Genomic DNA, 22,602 nt, shown 5'->3' with positions numbered 1-22,602 from the left:
ACTCAATTTAGCATACCTTGTTGCCTCTAGAGTTCCAGCAATGTCAGATTGTTTTACACTGACTTAGACTGAATGGAGTTTAAATATGCAAAAAAAGCTTGGCTGACTCAACTTCATGACAGCTTTTCTTACTAAGTTTTTCACTCTGCCTTACACACACTCTCTCACTCTGTCTCTCTTCCCGTTTACTGCCTGTCTCTCTTGCTCTCTGTACTCTCACTTTTCAAACTCGCTCACTTCCTTGACACATGAAAAGCATACAAACTAAAATTGTTATTTCGTTTTATTTTCCATGAGTGGCATTACCATTAAGCGCAATCAAAGGCAGCAATTTTGTCTTGGGCCCCACCCAGGCTATACCAAACCTTGTAGTCACGCATCCTACCAATTCAAAATAAGAAACTAGCCTGGAAAGATGACCACTTTTGTTACAGTTAAAGGATTTAAAGTTTCCACTCTGCCCAGCAAATAAATACAGGCTTTCAATATGTACCATTAAAATGTCCGCTGTTATGGCCCAGTTCAAAAACAGCAGCGTCTCTCCAATGAAAATGCAGATCTGATAGAGAGGGAAGAGATAAAACAGAGAGGAAAGGTCAATCATATTTGATTTTATTCTTTAGAAATGAAACGTTTCTCTACATTTCTTATACAGGGTTTACTGTTGGTCAAAGAGTAAATTAACCCTGCCCCTCTACCAAATCATAAAAAAACCAATAAATGTTGTGGAATAAGAAAACGTGTTATTATACTGTGGTTACATTATATGTCGTTTTTGATTTGAGGGCAATAGAACCTTTTCTTGCTCCAAACCATAAAAACAGACAAGCAGTTAGCATTCAACTAGAGAAGAACTCAAAATGTCTGGCAGCTGAAAACTTGTCAGTTTAACAAGAGCAAAGATATTTTAACAGACTTAATGAAATCCCATGAGAATAGACTAACTGACTTCAGCATTCCCACACAAATGAACTGCCACACATGCTGTTTGATCCAGATTTTCGAGGTGCTTAATGCCAGATTGAGACACAAGAACGGAATATCTCAACTAAACAGAGTGACTTGACAGTGTGTACATGGTTCTCTGCATCTATTCAGCCTGTAATGCGACTGATGGCAGCTGCTAGGCAGACCTGGGGTCAGTCCAGATCAGATTGTGCGAAAAACCTTTAGTTGCAAGGAAATTTGATCTCTCCAGTGGCTGTTCTGTTCTGGCTTTGACAGGGTCTGGTTTTATGTTAGGCCCTGACTTCTGTGAGAGACACTGTATGTTAAACACAAATGACAAAAACATGACCTTAGGGAGTAAAAGAGATGTGAGGGTTTTGAATGTCTAATGTAATTTTTGGTGTTCTTAACCATTTAAAAAGTTTAACTTTAAAGTTTACAATTTATTAAAATATATTCATCATAAAATATCAACAATTTTTTTCTGTTTACGTTTACAGTCTAATGTCAATTTTATAGCCTTTCCTTCAGTATGTTAAAAAAAAGTTTTGTCAGGTAAAATAAAAATGTTACATTCATGTGGTAACATTTAAATCAACTAGTTTTATTCCAATAAAAATATGATTTAATATGACTAAATCAACCTGAAAAGTATTTTTTTAAAGGTTAGATCAAGTAGAAATGAAACCTTAAAGGGATAGTTCACTCAAAATTTAAAATTCTCTCATCATTTACTCACCCTCATGCCATCACAGGTGTGTATGACTTTCTTTCTTCTGCTGAACACAAACAAAGATTTTTAGAAGAATATTTCAGCTCTGTAGGTCCTATCAGTTTATGTGAATGGGTATCAAAATTTTGAATCTCCAAAATGCACATAAAGACTTTATAAAAGTAATCCATATCTTTGACTCAAGTGGTTAAATTCATATCTTCAGAAGTGATATGGTAGGTGTGGGTGAGAAACAGATCAATATTTAAGTCTCTTTTTATAAAAATTATCCATCCTGCCCACTAGGTGGCAATAAGCATGAAGAATGTGAATCGCCAAAAACAAAAGAAGAATGTAAACGTGAAGACTGATAGTAAAAAAGACTTAAATATTGATCGGTTTGTCACCCCAACGTATCATATCACTTTTGAAAATATGGATTTAACACTGAGTTTTAAGGATTACTTTTATGCTGCCTTTATGTGCTTTTTAGAGCTTCAAAATGTTGGTACCCATTCACTTGCATTGTTTGGACCAACAGAGCTGAGATATTCTTCAAAAAAATCTTAGTTTGTGTTCAGCAGAAAATAGGTCATACACATCAAAATGATGTAAATGAAAGAATTTACATTTTTGGGTAAACTTTTCCTTTGAGGTAAAAATTGCAGGTTACTACCAGTGTAAGTCAAATGTTAGAGGATGTGTTTTCTAACATTAGTACGTACACATGAAATTTAATTATTTCCATTCTACTGTAGATATAGAACTTTTTCCATTTCATGTTACATTTATCAAATACCACTGTAACAATTATACAGCACGGGTATTATGAATGTATAGTTACATTATCCTTCATATACTTCTAGTTTACTTGTGTCCGGCTCAACTAAGGTATGCATTTAAATTACAAAGGTAATGACTGCTAACATTGTATGTCAAATCTAAGAACTTTTACAAGTTAGAGTCAAAAATTCAAAGGTTTAGGCAAACATTTTTGGAATAAATAAGAAAAAACCAGCATTCCAATTATTCCTGATTTCCTTTTATATGCCAGTTTAAGGGAATACCTGAGTAGAATGGTAGTGAGTGTGTGTATGGACATGTATGAAATTCTGTCTCAAAGAGAGTTAAGATTCAGACAGCGTGACGGATGGACAGAAAGGCAAAAACTGTAAAACCCTGTAGGACTCTGGACTCTGAAGTGTGATCAGCCAGTATGCTGACGAGACAGCAGCTGTCCCTGCTGGAGCGGACCCCAACAGTGCTCTCTCTCTCTCTCATGCTCTCTCTCTCTCTGTCTCTCTCTAGCATGCTGTCACATTCTCAGACACCACATCTGTCACTATCAAATTTTCTCACTCCAAAATATTTTCCCTACTTAAAGTTTTGGATTTCCTTGTTTTTTGTATGGTCCATTTGGATGTAATTACAGAGGCCTCTTGACAGGTGATTGAGGGGGCTGCTCAAGTCTTTAGTTGAGAGCTGGGGATACTTTTACCCAGCTCAGCCACTGTAACGTTATCAGTTTGAAAAGATGCATACAGGCCTGTATCTGTCTTTCATTTCCATAAATACCCAAAATCTGTGATCATTTATTGTTAAATCTGCACTGGTTAATAGCTCTCTGTGAGAGTGACATAATGCACAATGTGAGGCAAATGGGTAGTTGACATGCCCTGTGGTGTGAAGTGCTGTACTCTAAATTAAACTTTAACAATATGTATGCATGTTGCTTTTATTAATTCATATTATCTTTGAGACTATATGGAAAATGTGTACTTTTAAAAACTCATTTGTCACACTACAGGACAATTTAAAATTGAATAGTTAAGGCAAAAAGTAATTGTGACCAGTTACAGGTCCTAAAAGATACATTTTCACTTATACATTAATTAAACTTTTTTTTTTTACCTAAAATCTAGAAATTGATAAAATATATATATGCATTAATTATCTAAATACATTTCTCCCTTTTGCACAATAGTTTTCAAAACAAGTTGCCACAAAGTGATTAAAGTGATTTCTTTTGAATTTTAAATAATAATGAAAAGTATTCAGTATTGCATATAAATTGAAAAACAAAGTAATTCTATTATATTCTATTATATTTATTTGATAAAAATAGAGGATTGTTAAAAAGCTATTATTAATGTTGTTGTTCTGGTTCTCATGCCTGTATAGATCATGAACCATCTGTTGATCCATGAGTTTATGAGACTCCATCTACTGTATATTGGTCACATCTCAAACCAGACACCACAGCTCACCTGAATAGCTGTCTTCCTTAGACAGTACACCTTTTCAAAGTCAGCACAAATTTTAACAAAGGCACAAGAGGTACAGAGAGGTTGCCAAATGTCAGCTGAGGGTACAGTTTTTAACCTTTCATAGTTAAGATAAGATTGCAAACATTGAGAAAGCTTGATTAAATTAGTTTCATTAGATACGGTATGTGGTGTTATCACTGTGTACTAGCTACTTTTGTTCACAAGAAAGTCAAAAAAGGCCCTAAAAATACATTAAATATCGAAACTTTTCATCAAAAACAATTATGAGGTCTTCAGTCTAGTTTGGGCAGAAGGGAGTTTTATTCATTTATGCACTGAAAATGTGTTTTGACCTGATTGTGTTTTATGTTGTAACAATGAATGTGATCTGGTTGCATTTAATTTACTTACATAGCATAACTTGTTTCTATTAGTTACTCAGAAATGCCACAGTCCATTGTTTCTCAGTAGTAACTTTGAAAACTGCACCCTTTTCCTGCTTTACATACCAATTAAACAAGCAAGCAGTGCCTGCCTTTCTTATTATTTTAGTGTTGGGTTTGGACCTAACAAACCTACCAAGCAACTATGGCTGTTAAAACCACTAAATGGAACAGATTTCAAATCTGTTTAAAACCCTATATTGAACTTTGAATAGACGTGACCTTATTTCATCCTGACTTTATGGTAGTCAGAAGGGAGTTGTACCAGAAATGTTCAGGGCACTGTGTTAAGAAGCCTATCAGGAGAATCTGGGTATTAACACAATGATTCCATGGCAACCAATAAATGAGACCTATTTCATGACGTGTCTGCTCAGCATTGTAAGAATAATGGATCAACTCATATTAACTCATATTATATTAGACATTTTAGAGAGATATGAATATAAAGTACATTTTTGGAATAGACACGTAGACTTAAACTGAAATTCTCACTAAACCAAAGTACTTCCCACTAGGGTGTTCCTCTGCTCAGTTTTAAGATCAGTGGTAGGAGATTTAACACTCTGTAAAACATTACTGTAACCAAGACGAAACTGACCCCAGTCTTGGGAGCAACAAAGAAACCAAGCCACTCACATATGCTCCGACAATGCTCTTCTTGGCCACAACGAAGATGAGGCAGATGAAGATAGCAGAGCCCAGCATGCTCACTGCACACACCAGAGGATCAGCACGTTCTGTCTTCTGCCGAAAGAGTCGCGTGGTTACAGCACCAATCACCACACCCAACAGACCCGTCACACAGGTGATGGCACCGAAAATCAGACTGGAGATGAAAGAGAAGCATGGATTATTGTCAAAAGTGTCAACTTTTTTTTGTGTACTGTATGCACCTCTAGTTTAACTGGTCGAGCTTTGCACTCGTAACACCAAAGTTCCATTACCAGGCAATGAGCTGATAGAAATGTATATCTTGAATTCACTGAAAGGTGTTTCAGATAAGTGTCTACCAAATGCATAAATGTAAATGTTTTTGTATTCACCTGTCTTTGCTGCTACATGGCTGATTGGTGCAGCTCACTGCTGTCTGCTGCACCACTTGAGCTCTAAACAAGTACTGAGGAATCCAGATCCCAAATGCCCCTGTGGCGAATGACACCGCAGCTGATGCCAGAGATGAGAACACATAACTGCGGCTGGGGAGCACAAATGTGAGTTGAATTAATGAGTATGCATAAATCAAATGTATCCGACTGAGAAAACATGGGGTCTAAGTGTTCTCTTTTAAAGCTGAGGAGTGCCATTTTTGTGCCACTAGCATCACCAAATGTAACTGCGTATGTACATTTTCCTCACTTCCCAGTAGGTGGTGATATGCATGAAGAATGCAAATTGGCAAAAACAAAAGAAGAATTGGGTGAAAGTGAAAGTGGAGATTTATAGTATTTAAAAAAAGGGCTTAAATGTTGATCTGTTTCTCACTCACAACTATCATATCACTTCTGAAGACCTAGATTTAACCACTTGAGTCATGTGGATTAATTTTTTAGCAGACGAAAGGTATGAACTAATAATGAACAATATACAGTATTTTTACAGTATTTTTTCATCTTTGTTAATGTTAGTTAACACTCTGTAAAAAGACAATTGTTCATTATTAGTTCATAGTGCATTAACTAATGTTAACACATGTATCTTTTGATTTAAAATGTATTACTATATGTTGTGAAAGTATTATTCATTGTAAGTTCAAGTTAACTTATGTTGTTAACTAATGTTTACAAATGGAACCTTATTGTAAAGTGTTATCAAAGAATTAAAATGAGCCATACTTTTTGGCAAGAGCTTTCATGTCACAGAGCCAGGAAGTGCGTGTCCTTATACGTCCAGCCAGTTGATCAGCGCACCCTCTCTTTGGCTCATGGACAAAGATGAGGATGAGGGCACCAGCAGTCAACCCCAACACAGGAGAAACCTTTTAGATAGAACAGAAGAAAACCATGTCTTTATGTACACACGGCAACAAATTATAATAATAATAATTTGCTTAATCAGAATTATGATCTTTTTTTTCCACTGTAAAATATATTAATCCTTAAAACCAGATAAATTTACTTGAGAAGCAAAATTGCAAAAGATATTAATAAGACTTGTCTTAAGAGAATATCTTGTTTATGCTACTAGGTTTATTTTACTTATGCCTTTGGCAAATTGATTTAAGCATAACACTATTTCCAATGGGTTAAGAAAAATACATTAAAATTAAAATACATTTTCTGAAAACAAGTCTAATTATCTTACAAAAAAGATTCTCTCATATGCACACAGTATGAGTTACAGTGCTTTTTACTGTAACTAGGCTTGCTTGTATTACCATGTCATCTGTCAAACAAAATCTTGTGCTTTGAACAATGATAAGAAACTGTCTCACTTCCTGTTTGGTCTAGCAATTTATTCATTTGGTCTATAATGTGGTGTTATTTTGTGATTTGATTTCCTTATGGTTTGGAGTTGTTTTTTATAATTCAGTCAGTGTGTGTATTGTCGACTGTGTTCTGGACTGCTGTGTGAAGTAGGTGTCTTTCCTTCATACTCTCTTTTTTTACAGTTGTTCTCCCTTTTGTGGGAGCAACTGCTGTCCACCAGGCCATGAGATATTATCTCTTTTATCATCCTTCCTGATGGCTGCAGCAAAGCAGTTTGTGTATGTATGTGTATCTCATTGTGTGTGTGTGCATGTTAGTTGGTTTGCTCGCCCACATAGAAACAGCGTAAAAGCCTCCATTGCTTGTGAAAGCCAAAGCAATTGTGCCTGTCAGGTGCATATCTCCTGGAAATAATTTATGGCACCTTAATGCAAAGCTCTGCTCAAAATGGTGTGCAAGTGTCTGTATGGATCTAGTGATCCAGTTGCTGCATTATAAATCTGCCTACTGAACAGGGTGAGAGTGAAATAGATCACTTGACTATGCTGCACTCTGAATTTTTCTCTATGTATCGAGGTACTGCAGTGCTTCGATATGGAACTGCTGAGTCTCTCTAAACCCTGGATTTGATCTCGTTATCACACCATCTTTTTAGTAAGAATTAGTAAAAAATGACAAAAGTAAAAAAATAAAATAAAACATCACCCACATCTCTCTATCCACTGTCTTTATTATTTCATCCTCATTTACATTGCCCTTATTGATAAATTAATAACTGCTGTTAGCAAATGTGTTTTCCAAAAAGGTAGCTGCAAATAAAGCCATTTATGTTTCTCAGGGCCATATAACTGTCATTCGGAGAAGTGTTTTTATAAGCTCGAGGGGGTTTGACACTCTTAAAGTCTTCTTTTAGTTCTAAGAGCTTTACAAGAGTTTAAAGATGAGCATACTTAATACACGATAAGACTCTCTGTGAATTCTTTATGACCGTACAAAAAGAATGACTAATAAAGACCACCTGATAATTTAAGCTTTCACCTATTAAAGTTTCAACAAAACGAGTGAAGGGCCTTGTTTATAAAGAGCACTGAGCTAATGAAGGTGTAAATGTCTGGAATCCAAAGCACTTCTGGAGGCCTTTTACTTTCTCTGACAAGTTTTGTTTTGGCTGTTTTTGCTGCACTCCCTCCTGTTTTACAAAATGGTCAAAAAAGACTGCAGCCCGTCATTTTCCCTCATTCATTGATATTATTAATTAGCTATTCATATTTGAAACTGCATTAAAAGGTTTGGCCCTTTGGATACCGCTGTAAGTTACAGAAGGATATCTTACAACAAAGGGGGCTCTGTAAGCGAGCCCCCTCTTCTCCTCGATTTTTGGCACACAATGACTGCAGTGAGAACTGAGAGGACCTTGTTATTTCATTAGAGGAAAGACTTAAGGATAGCGTGTATGAGTGCAACCCAAGAGAGCTGGAGGTAATGCTAAATTAATGCACTTTAACATTAGTGCACTTTTGGTTGTGAGTGCTCACCACACAGGTTTCAAGGGGGTAGGAATGTTATGTTTATTTTTCAAGAGTTGGGCGAAGGTATTTCAGGATTCACCTGTCTGCCATGGGTTTTAAAAATATTTTTGAACAGCATGGTAGGAAAGGGTGAGTATTTGTGGAGGCTATTCGTGCTTCCTCTAAAATATTGATATACACACAGAGACTCACACATTTTACATCTCTTACCCTCAGTGCCCACTTCCAGTCCCCTCCAGCATCTTTAGCGATGGATCCCAGAATGTATCCCAGACCACTGTGTAGAAGAGAGCAAAAAATGTCAACATATACAAGCAAACATCATATTCTAGTCATAAACACCGAGATATTGCCAATGCTGGCTTACTCTCTCAATCCTCATTCTCTCTCGCCTGAAAAAACAAAAAAACATCTTAAACCAGTCTAATATTGTTAGCTGGTCTACCAGCCTGGTAAAACTAGTCTGGTTTGCTGGTTTTATAGGGTTTAAAGCACATATCAGCTGGTCCACCATTCAAAGCATCTAATCCAGCTGAGCACCAGCTTGATCAGGCTGAGAGACCAGCTGGCCAACTAATAAAACCAGCTGAAGATCAGCTTGTTTAGGCTAAAAACCAGCTAGACCAGCTTGGTTTGGATGGAAGACCAGCTGGCCAACCAATAAATCCAGCTGAAGATCAGCTTGTTTAGGCTGAAAACCAGCTAGACCAGCTTGGTCAGGGTTGAAGACCAGCTGTCCAACCAACTAACCCGTTGAAGACCAGCTTGGCCAAACTGAAAAACAGCTATACAAGCTGAAACCTGCTTAAGCTGGTTTAAGATGTTTGGGGGGTGTTCAGCTGGGTTTCCATCTCTTTTTCCTTTTTGGCTGTCTGTCCCACCCAAAGCTGTGTCATGCACCCTAAAAATTTTATGTGCTGGGTTGGCTGGCTAAACTCAGCATGCAAACTAATGCCGCTGATAATGGTTTTAAACTAAACATCACCTCTGGCTATGTAAGAGAGTCAACCACTTATCATTGCTCAGGGGCTTAGAATGACAGATCGGCTTTGAGAGCAAGGGAAAGAGAAAGAGAGAGGATGACTGGGGAAAGCTTCCTACTGTGCCAGCTTTCTACACAGTGTTTCTCTGGGTTTGGATGAATTTGGGAACTGTTGTGAAATCCTAAATTCAAATGTTCAGATGAACTAATTCTCATAGATTCCACACTCAATCCCTGCTAGCAGTAGGAAGATGGGGCTGCAAAGGGCATTTTTCTCACACTGATATTCCTGTATGTCTATATAATACCGGCTCAGAAAGAATGATATAAGAAAATGAGGAAGGCAGGCACTCAAGTTGGGATCCTTTTGTCCATTCTGGTATCTGAGGAATCTGTGAGTCACATTTCTTCAGACACAGACCAAACTCTCTCAGCTTTACATCCTGTTTACTGTCTGATAAAGTTCATAATTACACTGTTATGATCTCTGGGATAAAACACACAAGAACTATTCCCTCTGTCTGTCTGTATGCTGATTATCTGGTCTTAGAGAGTCGCTGGATGTTATTGGACTGAGCTGTGTGTCATCTGGCTGTGTGTAAATTGTTCTTTCTCCTCTTATCATCTGCTCACCAAAAAACAAATCGATTGGGTGTCTTGCTGTTTTTAATTCCATCAGTTCTCCATTTCTGTTCAACAGTATTCCTCCAAATTCCCTCCATCTGATTCATTATTATTCTCAATCTTACTCAGTCTGGCTTAATGCATGTTTGTTGAATGCCCTCGGGTATCAAACCCTTCCAAGTTTGTACACCTATTACCTTCCCACACATGTTTGTTAAAGGCAAAAGGTAGTCCAAAAAGTGTATTTGCTTCTATAAGGTGCTACATTCACCACAATGTCATCATTAATAAAGGTGTGTGGTAGCCACGGAAAAGCAAGAAATACAAATGTACAATGTTGAACAGGTTGGGAAATCATTCTGCAAACTCAATTAATCTTCTGAGAAGTTTAGTATGAATAAGCTCAAACGAGAAACTATTTCAGAGCATTCCTCTGATTATTTGACATATGAAAATGATTACTTAACGGAGGAGATTTAAATACACTAAATGGCCAAAGTATGTGCTTAATGAGAATTTATTTTCAGAACCATTGTCATAAAGGAGTTGGTTCTTCCTAACTATTTTACTATATTACTAAATTGGTTTGGTACAGTAGTCAACCAGTATTTGGCATTTGTTCAGTTTTCCTATCGTACATCACAAGCTCTTGCATAACTGCAGAGTTTTAATCATTCTGTTTAAATTTTGAGTGTCCCTCCCAGCATTTAACCTAACACACACTTCCTGTATTCCCAGACATTTGCAAAAGACTGTCGCTCGGCAGGTAAACCACATTGTTTTATCTTCAACTGCCCCTGGCATATCCAACTGATGGATCAGCCTGACCTGACCAATCAAACAATAGGTCCTTATCAGCAAACACACATTCGTTTAAGCAAAAGCCCACAGTGCCCCACATGAGCCAGTGTTTCCATGTTTATTAGCAACAGAAAAGTTTGTCCATGTTCATTAGAGGAATCCATTTCCTGGTAAACCGTGCTCTCATGGCTGAAGTCACTTCCTGGAAACAGTAACAACCTGACTGCAGATAAACAGGGTGCTGGACAGGAACTGAGGCGGCACACTGCAGCACTCCAGTCTTTCACCTCTTATTGTTCCCACTGTCAATTGCTTGGTTAGGGCCAAACCCTATTAGCCTGCACATACCACAACTCTCCTGGCTCCAGCTCCTGTCCTCTGAATGCACTCAGTCTTTCATCGATACTATTAGTAGTCTATAGAAAAGGCCTGATAGCAACAGCTGCAGTGTTCAGATATGTAGGGAAACAGAGTTCATTTCAATGAGGGAACCTATGCTGGTTTGCTGGTCTTTGCTAGTCTCCAAGCCTGGTCAGCCTGGTATGTTTGCTGGTTTTAGTGGGGTTTTGGGGCATTTGTCAGCTGGTTAGGCTGGGAGACTAGCTTTAAGACCAGCTTAGGCTGGTTTAAGATGTTTGATTTATGTATTTATTTTATTCACAGGGGTTGCAAAATCTTTTAAATGGAATTCAAGCCTGTTTTTCATTTATTTTTCATTATGTATTGTTTGTTTTCTCCAACTAGTAAATGATTAAATTGCAAGATGTTGTTCAGTATGTGAAGGTAATGCACATATACATACATACATACATTTTTTAACACCTTAAACACAAAATACACTGTGTTGTTGAAAAGAATTTGTTATATGGCTGTTAAAACTCACCTTCCCAGTGGGATGGCCAGATAGAAGACAGAGAGCATCATGGTCCTTTTGTTGTTGGTGAACAGGTCTCCAATAATTGTAGGAGAGATTGAGGAGTAGCTTGATTCTCCGATACCCACTAGACATCTGGACAGCACTAGCAACCAATAATACTGCAAAGAAAGAGGTCATATGATCAGAAAAAAGGAAACTATTCTTAAAATAATGATGATGTATGAAGGAATAATTTTTTAGGCTATTCAATTACCAATTGACTTGTAAAGCAGACAAAACATTACCAGCAGCTTTCTAATGGTTTAATCAATCATCCAAATATGGCTCTGATTTCCTCATTCCTTGACATTTAAACACTATAGATCAAGATCTTTGAATTATATTGTGAAGTTTTTTCTTCATTTAGCCATCTGATTAAAGCCGGCCTACATGAAAGATGTTCATTCTCTGAAAGAAATAGATTCTGTCTTCTGCGACTGAGATCTGACTGATCATTCAGTTAAATGAGAATTGAAATAAACAAGGAACCAGACAAACCCTAAAGGCTATTTCAAAATAATTGACACATTTTTCATGTTGTTTCAAACCCATCTGGCTTTCTTTCTTGCATGGAACACACAATGTTCAGTCTCAGTCACCTTTCATTTTCATTTTCATTGTATGGAAAAAGATGCAATGAATGTGAATGGTGACTGAGGTTACCAGTCCCTATCATTCTGAAAAACGTTTTGTGTTCCTACTATAAGAAATTCAGTCGTATGGGGTTAGAAATACATGAGGGTGAGAAAATGATGACAGCATTTTCATTTTGAGTGAACAAATCCTTTAATACAGTTTGTTTTTGTGGCTAAAGAGCAAGAATCCTATATTTTCAATGATAACTGCTGTCTGTTGCCCTTTAACCTCGATCTGGTTACTGGTGAGGAAGGAAGCCAGACTAAGAAACCACCCTTCCCTGAAATGGCTCGCTGTATATACTGTATAACTGTTCATGTGAAGACGTTTAAATCTGGGGGTGTGTAATGGACATCTATACTGCTATGGAGAATTTGGGTCTTCCTGGCAGTCTCCCAATTGAGGACGATTGTTATAGATTTCTTTCACTATTGTGCACATGGTCCATTTCTCTTTACTTTATGACCTCGTTCTCCATGTCATTTTCACACCTCCTCCATAATATCACACTCATATCACATTGCTCTTCTGTTTCTTTTCACACCCGCTCCTGAATGATGTCTCACTACTTACATCTGTCTATCTTTAAGACTCTGTCTCATATATTTTGGCTGTGTTCACCTTTCATTTTCTCTCAATGCCCGAACACCCACCCGCACGCATGCACGCACACACACACACACACACACACACACACACACACTTACATGTTGGTGCAGCTATCATTATGAGGACTCTCCATAGACCTAATGATTTTGATTCTGTATATCCCCTAACCATACCCCTAAACCTAACCCTCACAAAAAACTTTCTTCATTTAAACATTTTCAATAAAACATTGTTTAGTATGTTTTTTAAGCGACTTGAATTATGGAGACACTAGAAATGTCCTCATAAACCACATTTATGGCAAAATACTCTTGTAATTACCAGTTTGTAACCTAAATAAAAGTCCTCATAAACCACTTAAATCTGCCCACACACACATACATACACGAGAGGTAGTTGAGTCACACCCAGCATTAATGGAGCGATTGAAAATGTAAGCAGCAAATATGGACATCCTCAAGAGACACCAGGTCATCCCATTACTGTGTCTACAACAGAGAGAGAGAGATCTGTCATTGCAGACCTCCATGTGTGATATCTCCTGAGGGAGTTCACAACGCCACCTGACCAGCCAGATGCTGTTGTGGCAGACTTTTGTGTACCCCTGTGTACTAACAAGCTTCCTGTAAATGCTAATGAGACCAGAGTTGTGAGTGCTTATACACCTATAGCTATATTTAGTCTTTACATCTATTTTGTAAACAGAGACCAAAATTAGAAAAACATTTCTGGCCATAAACATTTCCCTAAATGTGCATTTTGCACAGTTACTGGTATGTCACTAACAGAGAGGGTCAGACTATGATTCTTATTAAATAATGCATTATGTTGGAGTTTCAAATAATTGACCAGCCAATTGGCAAGTATTTGTTTTATTTAGTGGTGTTTTATTCACTCACCAAAGCAAATATTTACTAGCATTGGGCGAGTGACGAGTTTTCAGTTTGGCTTTAAATCTGCATTTTTTGCAGTTTATTGCAATTATATGAGGAAATAAACAAGATAATGTCCCAGCCAAAACCAATTGTACTCCTATACCCAATGACAATAATTGTGTGTGCTTCAAAAATGTCGTTCTTGCTCTCAAAACAAGAAGCAGCAATCCTCGTGCGGTCGTATGGTGGTCACTTTTTAGAGAGAATCCCTCACATCCCTTTCCTCCTTTTCATCTCTTATTCTATTCCACCTGACAGTCTTTGGTGTGACAGAATTTCCTCAATATACAGCTAAAAGAATAGTAAGTTTACTTGTTGTTGTTTACTTGTTACATAACTCAACAGCCTCTCTATCTTTTCCTGCTTTTTGTGACTCTGTTCAAAAATGACAAAAGCTATGTGCTAGATTTTTATTGACAGAAGTGCTGTGAGGGAATACAAGAATAGAGGCTAGGCAGTAGATGATGCCTAGTAGATGAATGTTTGTTTGTATGTTATACAACCTCTCCCCCCTTCACCCCAACACACACACACACATACACATGAGCACAGTGCATACACACATCTGGAGGGTGGTTAGTTGTGGTGAAACACACACACACACACACACACACACTTCATTGTCACCAGACGTGATAGGATTAATGGTGTGAGGGATGGGACTCGAGGCTGGTGATCTCTGTAAACTCCCTGCTTTGCCAAACTCACACACACACACACACACACACACTTCATTGTCTCCAGATGTGATAGGATTAATGGTGTAAGGGATGGGACTTGAGGCTGGTGATCCCTGTAAACTCCCTGCTTTGCCAAACCCACACATACACACAGCATAATATATAGTGACATTGACTCATTACACACTGCCCTAGACTGAGGCTTCTGCAGTATAATATGGCCAAATATATAATCATATTTTTTTAATTTTTGTGATGATGAACTAGATGTAAAATTAATTGTACATGATTAGGTGTTGTTTTCTTAAAAATAGATTATCTGATCTGATCATTTTACATTTACGCATTTGGCAGACGCTTTTATCCAAAGCGACTTACAGTGCAGTTATTACAGGAACAATCCCCCTGGAGCAACCTGGAGTTAAGTGCCTTGCTCAAGGGCCCAACAATGGCATCTTGGTGGTGCTGGGGCTTGAACTCCTAACCTTCTGGTCAGTAACCCTGAGCCTCAACCACTGAGCCACCACTGCCCCCACCTGTGGGGGGCAGTGAGCCACCACTGCCCCCCTCATTTTTACATGTTCAGCTTCTATCTGAGATTGTGGCTGCGTGGTTCAAACCCCAAGGTTGAACAACAAAGCTGACACATCTGTCTCCTTGTCTTTTTTTCAGACCACATCCAATTCATGAGGCTGCAATACTGCAAGACTGACTGTACACGTCTGACTTCCCTCATCCCTCAAAACCAAAACCATATACATAAACATGAGCTTTCAAATACGTTCCACATGAATATGTGCATATCTAACTAAAAACCACCATCAGCCCCTGACGTTTTGTTTTCTTGTCATTTGTCAAAAGCAAGAAACACGATTATGTTAAATTTGGCTAGGGGAATTTCCATAGGCAACAGATATCCTAAAAATTCCCTTTCAATTGCCACTTATGCTCCTTACTTCTGTTTAACTATTCAAAGCATTAGGGTTTTTCTGTTAATTCCAGAAAAGCGTTTTAGCAACGTAATTCTTGTAAACCTTTTTATATTTTCAATTATTCTTTGTTTTATATTACCCTATGTGACGAGGAGGAGGGCATGGCTGGGCAGTGATGGAGCAAGGCCAGCGCTGAATTAGCTGATCAGTGGGAGAGCGAGATAAGGGTCAGCCGGAGATGCCGGTTCGAGAGAGAGAGATGCACGTGGCCATGTAGTGTGTGTCTGTTTGTTTATGTTTTATGTTTTAAAGTTAATTTATATCATTAAACCTTTATGTTGACTGTTCAGCCGGTCCCTGCCTCCTCCTCAACCATCCTTTACCCGCACCCTCAGCTTTCTGTTCTTGGCTGACAGAAGTGGAACCTGATGTGGTCTTCTGCTGTTGTAGCCCATCCATCTCAAGGTTCAACGTGTTGTACATTCTGAGATGCTATTCTGCTCACAACAATTGTACAGAGTGGTTATCTGAGTTACTGTAGTCTTTTTCTCAGCTCAAACCAGTCTGGCCATTCTCCGTTGTCCTCTCTCATCAACAAGGAATTTCCATCCACAGAATTGCCGCTCACTGGATGTTTTTTGTTTTTGGCACCATTCTGAGTAAACTCTAGAGACTGTTGTCATCAACTATCATGCCACAGTTGAAATCACTGAGATCACATTTTTCCTCATTCTGATGGTTGATGTGAACATTAACTAAGGCTCATGACCCATATCTGCATGATTATATGCATTAGTTGATTAGGTGTACATTTGTTCCTAATAAAGTGGATGGTGAATGTCTTTAACTTTCATTTGTAAAGATTGTAGATCCTGCACAAGTAAGCTATTCCCACATTATTGCCAGATCCCAGCTGATTCCCACCCCTACTTTCAATTATGCTCCTGCCATAAAGTGTAGTAAAATGACTATCTTTTCTCAAATCTCTAAGAAATTGTGTTAAAAGAAGTGGAACATCGAGTTCTGAGGGAATTCTGGATGAGGAACAAATCAGCTAGAGGTCGAGAGGTCAGTTGAAGCAGTATAGAGATGCATTAGATAATTTCTACAGACAAAAAAGTATAATACAACAGAACACACATTCAGTCATTTACTTCACCCATCCATATATTTCTTCTTGGTCTTATAGCGTTTTTCATAATTTTAGTGTATCCATTATGAACACTGCATTAAAAATGTTATGCAGCCCTTGTAGTAATGTTACAGTAATAATAACATGATGGTTATAGAGGAGCTTGTGTGTAAACATGATCTGCAGACTGTTGTTTATGGAGAATGTTATATAACAGCGTACAGCCGTGGGTAGAATGATTGACAGATAAAGGATATCTGTATCCTCTGCGCTGATGTATGCATCTGTGTTTGGGTCTGCGTTCTCTAAGGGAACATGTGACATTGATGCAGAGTGGCTTCTCCTCTCAGTGTCTGTTCAGCATTGCAGATTGAGGGGATTAAAGCATTTATACCCCCTGTGGCATTCGGCCATCCCATTCTGACCACACACACATTTCCTCCAGATACACACACTCATTGAAAATGAAAACTGGCAAGAGGCAAAAGGACAAAACCGCAAACACACTAATGTATGTCAGAGAAGTTAACTCACTAGAATCTGTTATCTTAGCCACATATCTCAGCTGTCATTTCCCTGTCTTTCTCTCATTAACATGGTCTTTTAATAAGCAGCCACTCTTTATCTCTGTTTCAATAACCTCCCCAGAGACTGGCCCCACACACACGTATACACTTTGATTGACTGGGTTTGCAAAGGATTCTAGACAATAAGTATCAATTAAAGGCATGTACTTTTTATCATCTATTGTTGCCTGCCACCCACATTTCAGCTTTCATATTATCCTCCAGGGTCTATGTTAGTTTTAGCCCATCATTGTGAGAATTAGTGTTTCTCATTAAAGAAATGCTTGATTAAAGATCAGCCATGGGTCCAATATTTTTTTTTTTAAAGAGCAGGTTTTGCATTGGGTGGATTTGTGACTCTTGACAATGATTGGCTAACAACTGTGATTTCTCTATGACATGAGCGAATGAGTGTGGGAAGAAACAGAGAGTAAGATGTATAGAGAAGACAAAGAGGAGGTGACAAACAGCAATTGCACTGTAACAAGAGGTCTTTAGAGACATGGCTAGTGTTATGCTAAGTGAGCATGTCATTTTAATCTTTGCAAAAGGAAAATGAAAAAATAAAAGCAAAGAGAGCAAGAGAGAGTTGAGAGAAAATGGACAGGGCATCTAAATGATTAATAACATACATTTGAGTGTAGTGAGCTTTTTGGTTGTAAAACAATGTTTTTAAAGAGACTTCAGCAGATTTATGTGCAATGGGTCCTGCTATGCTGAATGACTCAAGTGTTGTTTCAAAGCTCTCTCTTAAATGAGCCAGAAACTGAATGAGCTCCAGAGATGCTACGGCTGGGCTGGGTTGCTGTTCTGCTTCTAAAAATACACACAGCTTGCACTGCAAGAACTAGTCCAGCCGTTTCTGTGCAAAAATAATCTGCATTTATATTTTAAAGATTTTATTAAAATGAATCAACATGATTTTGTGAAGAAGTTCTTAGCAACCATGAGTTTGAAGGTTTAGATAGATGCTTGCTGAAGAAGAAGAAAAAAATTGGACTCTTACATCTTTGGTAATAAAGGAGCTGAGCAGTGTCACACAAGACCAGAAGAAGATTCCACAGCTCAGAATGATCTTTCTGTTGAAGCGATCCCCCAGGTATCCGAAAATGGGTGCGGCCACCATGAAACTGCAGATGAAGACTGGAAAGAAAGAGAGAGAATGAGAGAGAGTGATTTAATTTAATAAAAAAGATTCTATACTTTATATAATATTGCTTAAGTTTAGAGTATATTTAGAGTCCCAAGATGGACAGAGAATTAAGTTAACTTATTCAGATGAAAACTAAACATTTGATACCATGTATATCATTGTGAACACGTGCATCCATATTTGCACATAACTAGTAGAATGTGTATGTGTGTGTTGTGTTATGCAACATGAAGATTTCCAAGCTCACAGACAGAGACAAATGCAGTGTAGTCTGTAAAATCAAAGACTAATATTGAATATTTGTATAAATTAATTTGATCAATTGGAATGCCAAATATGGCGGATGTAGAAAAGGGCTTCCCACCTTACAATTAAAAGAGCCAATCACCTTTTAGATACAGACATCACCTTTTCAGTCAATTTGAGAATGTTCATAAGCTGGACCAGCCTGAAAAATTTATTTTCTTTTAACTAAAGAAGCATAATTTATAATACCACTGTTGTCAGAATTTACTGCTGATTTGACATATGTGTTTTGATCGTAATCTTGACAAACCATTTTGGAGATTCTTTCCCCATTCAAGTAGATACGAGCTGTACTTTTATGCCACTTGAATCTTAAGAAAATAGCTACCCAGGAGCATTCTGAAGATGGCCGCCAAGTTGACCGACTTGCCTTGAAAAGGACTTTGGTAAAATTCAGTAGTCTGCTATATTTAAGTCTGTAAAATGCAACAGTGGCTGTAAAATGTCACATATACCTGTACAGTGGCCCATATATATATATATATATATATATATATATATATATATATATATATATATATATATATATATATATATATATATATATATATATAATATTTTAGTGGATGTATGAAGTCAGTTCACCTCAACTTCACACACTAAGTAACCACAGGTGTAGATAATCACATGAACTATGGATAAGTTTGACCAAGTTTGGCAAACAGACAGTCCAAATATTTTTTTGCCATAACTTTTAACAATTTATCTATCACTTTGTATATTTCTTTGCTTAAACGTGTGTTTGTGCTATATTCTTTATAATAAATGATTTTGTTTGATATTTTATTATAATACAAAGTCATTCTTTCACTTCATACATTCATACAAGTGTAAATAGTCCAAATACATTTTGGGGTCACTATACATATAATATTTATTACTGCAATATACAGTAATAATAAATCACTTGCACAAATACATTTTCTTTAGTGCTGAATCTGAGAGTCCTTGGTTACATACAGAGGAGTCTAAATCTATAAAGTCTGGGCTGAAATTTCTGCACTCTCCCCCTTGATCAATGGCCATGTTTGGATATTTAATAACTTCCAATTTTTGTGGAAGCTTGAATTTGCTGAAGCCACCGGAAACATTGCCCTGTGTTGTCCTTGGCTGCTTGTTCAAACCAAAGGTTGTCTAGACTTCCAGAAACACTCCAGAAATAGGCACAGAGCCCACACAAACCTGCTGGGAAATCAACATTCTCTCCAACCATTCAAATCAGTACAAATTACAGCGGCACTATGCTAAATGATCTGCTATTTTAACCATGAGTTCTCTCACTTAGTGATTGTAATTAGGCTGCCTTTGAAATCGTCTCCAAAAATGTAAAAGACTTCTCTACTCTAAACGATGGGTAAATAAAAAAAAAAACAATAGCAATTAAATTGTGTTAATGTGGTTTAAATGAGTCAGTGCTGGACTTGTTTACAAAACTTACAACAGGTTGGATCTGATTTGACAGAAGTGAAACTGGATGTCTTCACTCCCTCTGATGTTTGGTTATGTCATGAGGTACATGCCTTACATTGCTCTCAGGTGATCTAGCTGGGCGTTTGAAGACACAGTCAAAAATTATCTTAAATGCTATGGGTGGTGCCACCAACCCTGTTGTGCAACTTAGAGTGCATCGAAACTAAAGATACATGATCAAAACATTACTTTGTACATTTCTGATGGACACAAATTCTCATAATGAAACTGTTTGCTTATAATTTCTCTGTCACCATTAAGTAAAGCTCCTAATGAAGTGCATAGGTAGCTATCAAAATCTCCTGGGCATATAGACTGCCGCACCTCCTCCAGTGCCTTCAGTCTACCTTCAGGGTCATCAGCCAGGAGACAACTAACAAACTATTTTGTATGGATACAAGCAGCATGAAAGTACAGCTCCTATCTACTTGAATGGGTAAAGACAAAACGGTTGGTCGAGATTACAATCAAAAAACATATTTCATCCATCAATTTTCTGTAGCCGCTTGTCCTATTAGGGTATTGCATTACTGGAGCCTATCCCAGCTGTCTCAGGCTGAGAGCAGGGAAACACCCTGGACAGGTGGCCAGTCCATCACAGGGCTAAGACACACAGACAAACACATTTACATTTACACTCTCACCTACAAGCAATTTAGAGTTTCCAATTCACATGAACTGCATGTTTTTGGACTGTGGGGGAAACCAGAGTACCTGGAGTAAAAACCCAGAATTACAGGCAGAAGACGCAAACTCGACAAAAGCAGGACTCAAACCGGGGACCTTCTTGCTGTGAGGCGACAGTGCTAACCATTGAGTCACTGTGCCATCCAAACATAATTCAAATCAGCAGTAAAATCTGACAACAGTGGTATAATACATTGTGCTTCTTTACCTCAAATCACACTAAAAAACACTAGTTTCCCAGCTGGTCTAGCTAATGCGCTTTCTGGAGCTGATGACAGGCAATACGTACATCTAAAAGGTGATTGGCTCTTTTACCTGTAAGGTGGGATATCCTTTTCTAAATCTGTCATACTGGGTGTTCCAATTTGTAACATTAATTTTAATACAAGTTCTCTGTCTTGGACTAAACAGTTTTTGACCATACCCATAGTGCGGCATAACCTACCATGCGACCATATGCACTAACCCGGTAGCTAAGGCTGTGCTAGCCCCACTGACACGGTTAATGAATGGTCAGTGCCCCTGGTTCTATTTAAAAACATTGAGGTAAGGAAAATTTGTTGTGTACAGAAAGAAAGAAAGAACGAAAGAAAGAAAATCATCCACATTGAAAACGAGTCAGTGTAATGTGCATTTAATTAGAATGGAATCGTTTCTCATATACTGTACAGTATTATACACTAAATGAATAGAAATCCCAGAGGGTATGATACCTCTAACCACAGCTCAAACTATGCAATCAACACCTCTCCCTCTTAGAGAGCAGTGACAGAAAGACCGATAGGAAGACAGAGGGAGATTTTGCACTTGCAGTCTCTCCCATAACTCTCTCTGTGTCCGATCTGTGCCCTCTGCTAATTTCTCTGGTAATGACCTCACTCTTTGTCAGTATTCATCACATAATACATCTATGCACATCACTAACACCTGTGTATACTGTATGTGTGACTGTGAGACAGAGAGAACATATGGACCAAACACCAAATATACAACCTGTGTGCAGTGAAAAAGCTCCTGAAATATCCATCCTCATCTTTCCCTGAAGAACCGTTCATCCTGCCGAGTATAAATTAGCATGTTTGACAGAACAGAATGTTCATTCACAATAGAGTGATCTCCAAAAAAAAATTAAGGTAAGATGAGATCCTTAAAATAGGAACAAAGATATCAATCTACTAAGCTTAGCTGAAAATACAAGAATGACTGTTTTTAAGCCCCCCGCCCCACCCCTCACATATTACAGTAAGCACAAAGAGCATGATCATGCCCTCTGCAGGTTGCTATGACCTGAAGTATTTGCCTAAGGCTTCATCAATTAACATACTTTCTCATTGCTTACCTAAACTACTGGCATTTCTAAAATTATTCGAGCCATGTCAAATACCTCACCAGGTGAATGCGGTGGGAATTTTCTGACTTCAAATAACACTCCTTTTAAAAAGAAATGAAACCTTTCCTTTATATGACCTCCGATCCATTTTTCCTAGAAGATTTATTAAGAAAACATATTTGCCTTGCTTTCATATCTTCAAGCGTCAAGCAGCTGTGTAATGCTGCCCTTCAAATGGCTGATTCACAGCCTGTAAATATAATTCTTGATTCCCTCTCACTTAGAACGCAATGTTCCTCTGTCACTCACTGCTGCTTGCTTTCTATTTAAAATTCACTTGGTCTTGTAACTGTCAGAAAAGCTCCCAGATAGTTGATTGGACAGGCGTGCTTTTCTGCCTTGGAGATGATAGATGATATAAAGATGGATTACATCCTTCCACTGTTCTGAGAGAGAATGACCCTCCTTATGACCCTCCTTACTTGCTTCCTAAACCCTTCTGTCAGAGCGTGGAG

The 22,602-nt window shown here is 37.9% G+C and overlaps 1 protein-coding gene across 1 annotated transcript in view; it reads right to left on the bottom strand.

The window, feature by feature from the left end:
- The window catches only part of LOC127628343 (sphingosine-1-phosphate transporter SPNS2-like), an 80,920-nt gene that overhangs the window by 13,122 nt on the left and 45,196 nt on the right, over window positions 1-22,602 (bottom strand). The window contains exons 3-9 of the mRNA XM_052105066.1: window positions 18,148-18,284; window positions 11,619-11,770; window positions 8,539-8,605; window positions 6,206-6,348; window positions 5,417-5,569; window positions 5,010-5,199; window positions 494-559 (exon numbers count right to left, since the gene is read on the bottom strand). Coding sequence (XP_051961026.1) covers window positions 494-559; window positions 5,010-5,199; window positions 5,417-5,569; window positions 6,206-6,348; window positions 8,539-8,605; window positions 11,619-11,770; window positions 18,148-18,284 — 908 coding nt within the window. The remainder of the gene's footprint in view (window positions 1-493; window positions 560-5,009; window positions 5,200-5,416; window positions 5,570-6,205; window positions 6,349-8,538; window positions 8,606-11,618; window positions 11,771-18,147; window positions 18,285-22,602) is intronic.

This window comes from Xyrauchen texanus, chromosome 3, assembly GCF_025860055.1.
Source record: "Xyrauchen texanus isolate HMW12.3.18 chromosome 3, RBS_HiC_50CHRs, whole genome shotgun sequence".
NCBI classification, from domain to species: domain Eukaryota; kingdom Metazoa; phylum Chordata; class Actinopteri; order Cypriniformes; family Catostomidae; genus Xyrauchen; species Xyrauchen texanus.
Note: the sequence above shows the minus strand (reverse complement) of the source record. Positions and strands in the feature narration are given on the sequence as shown.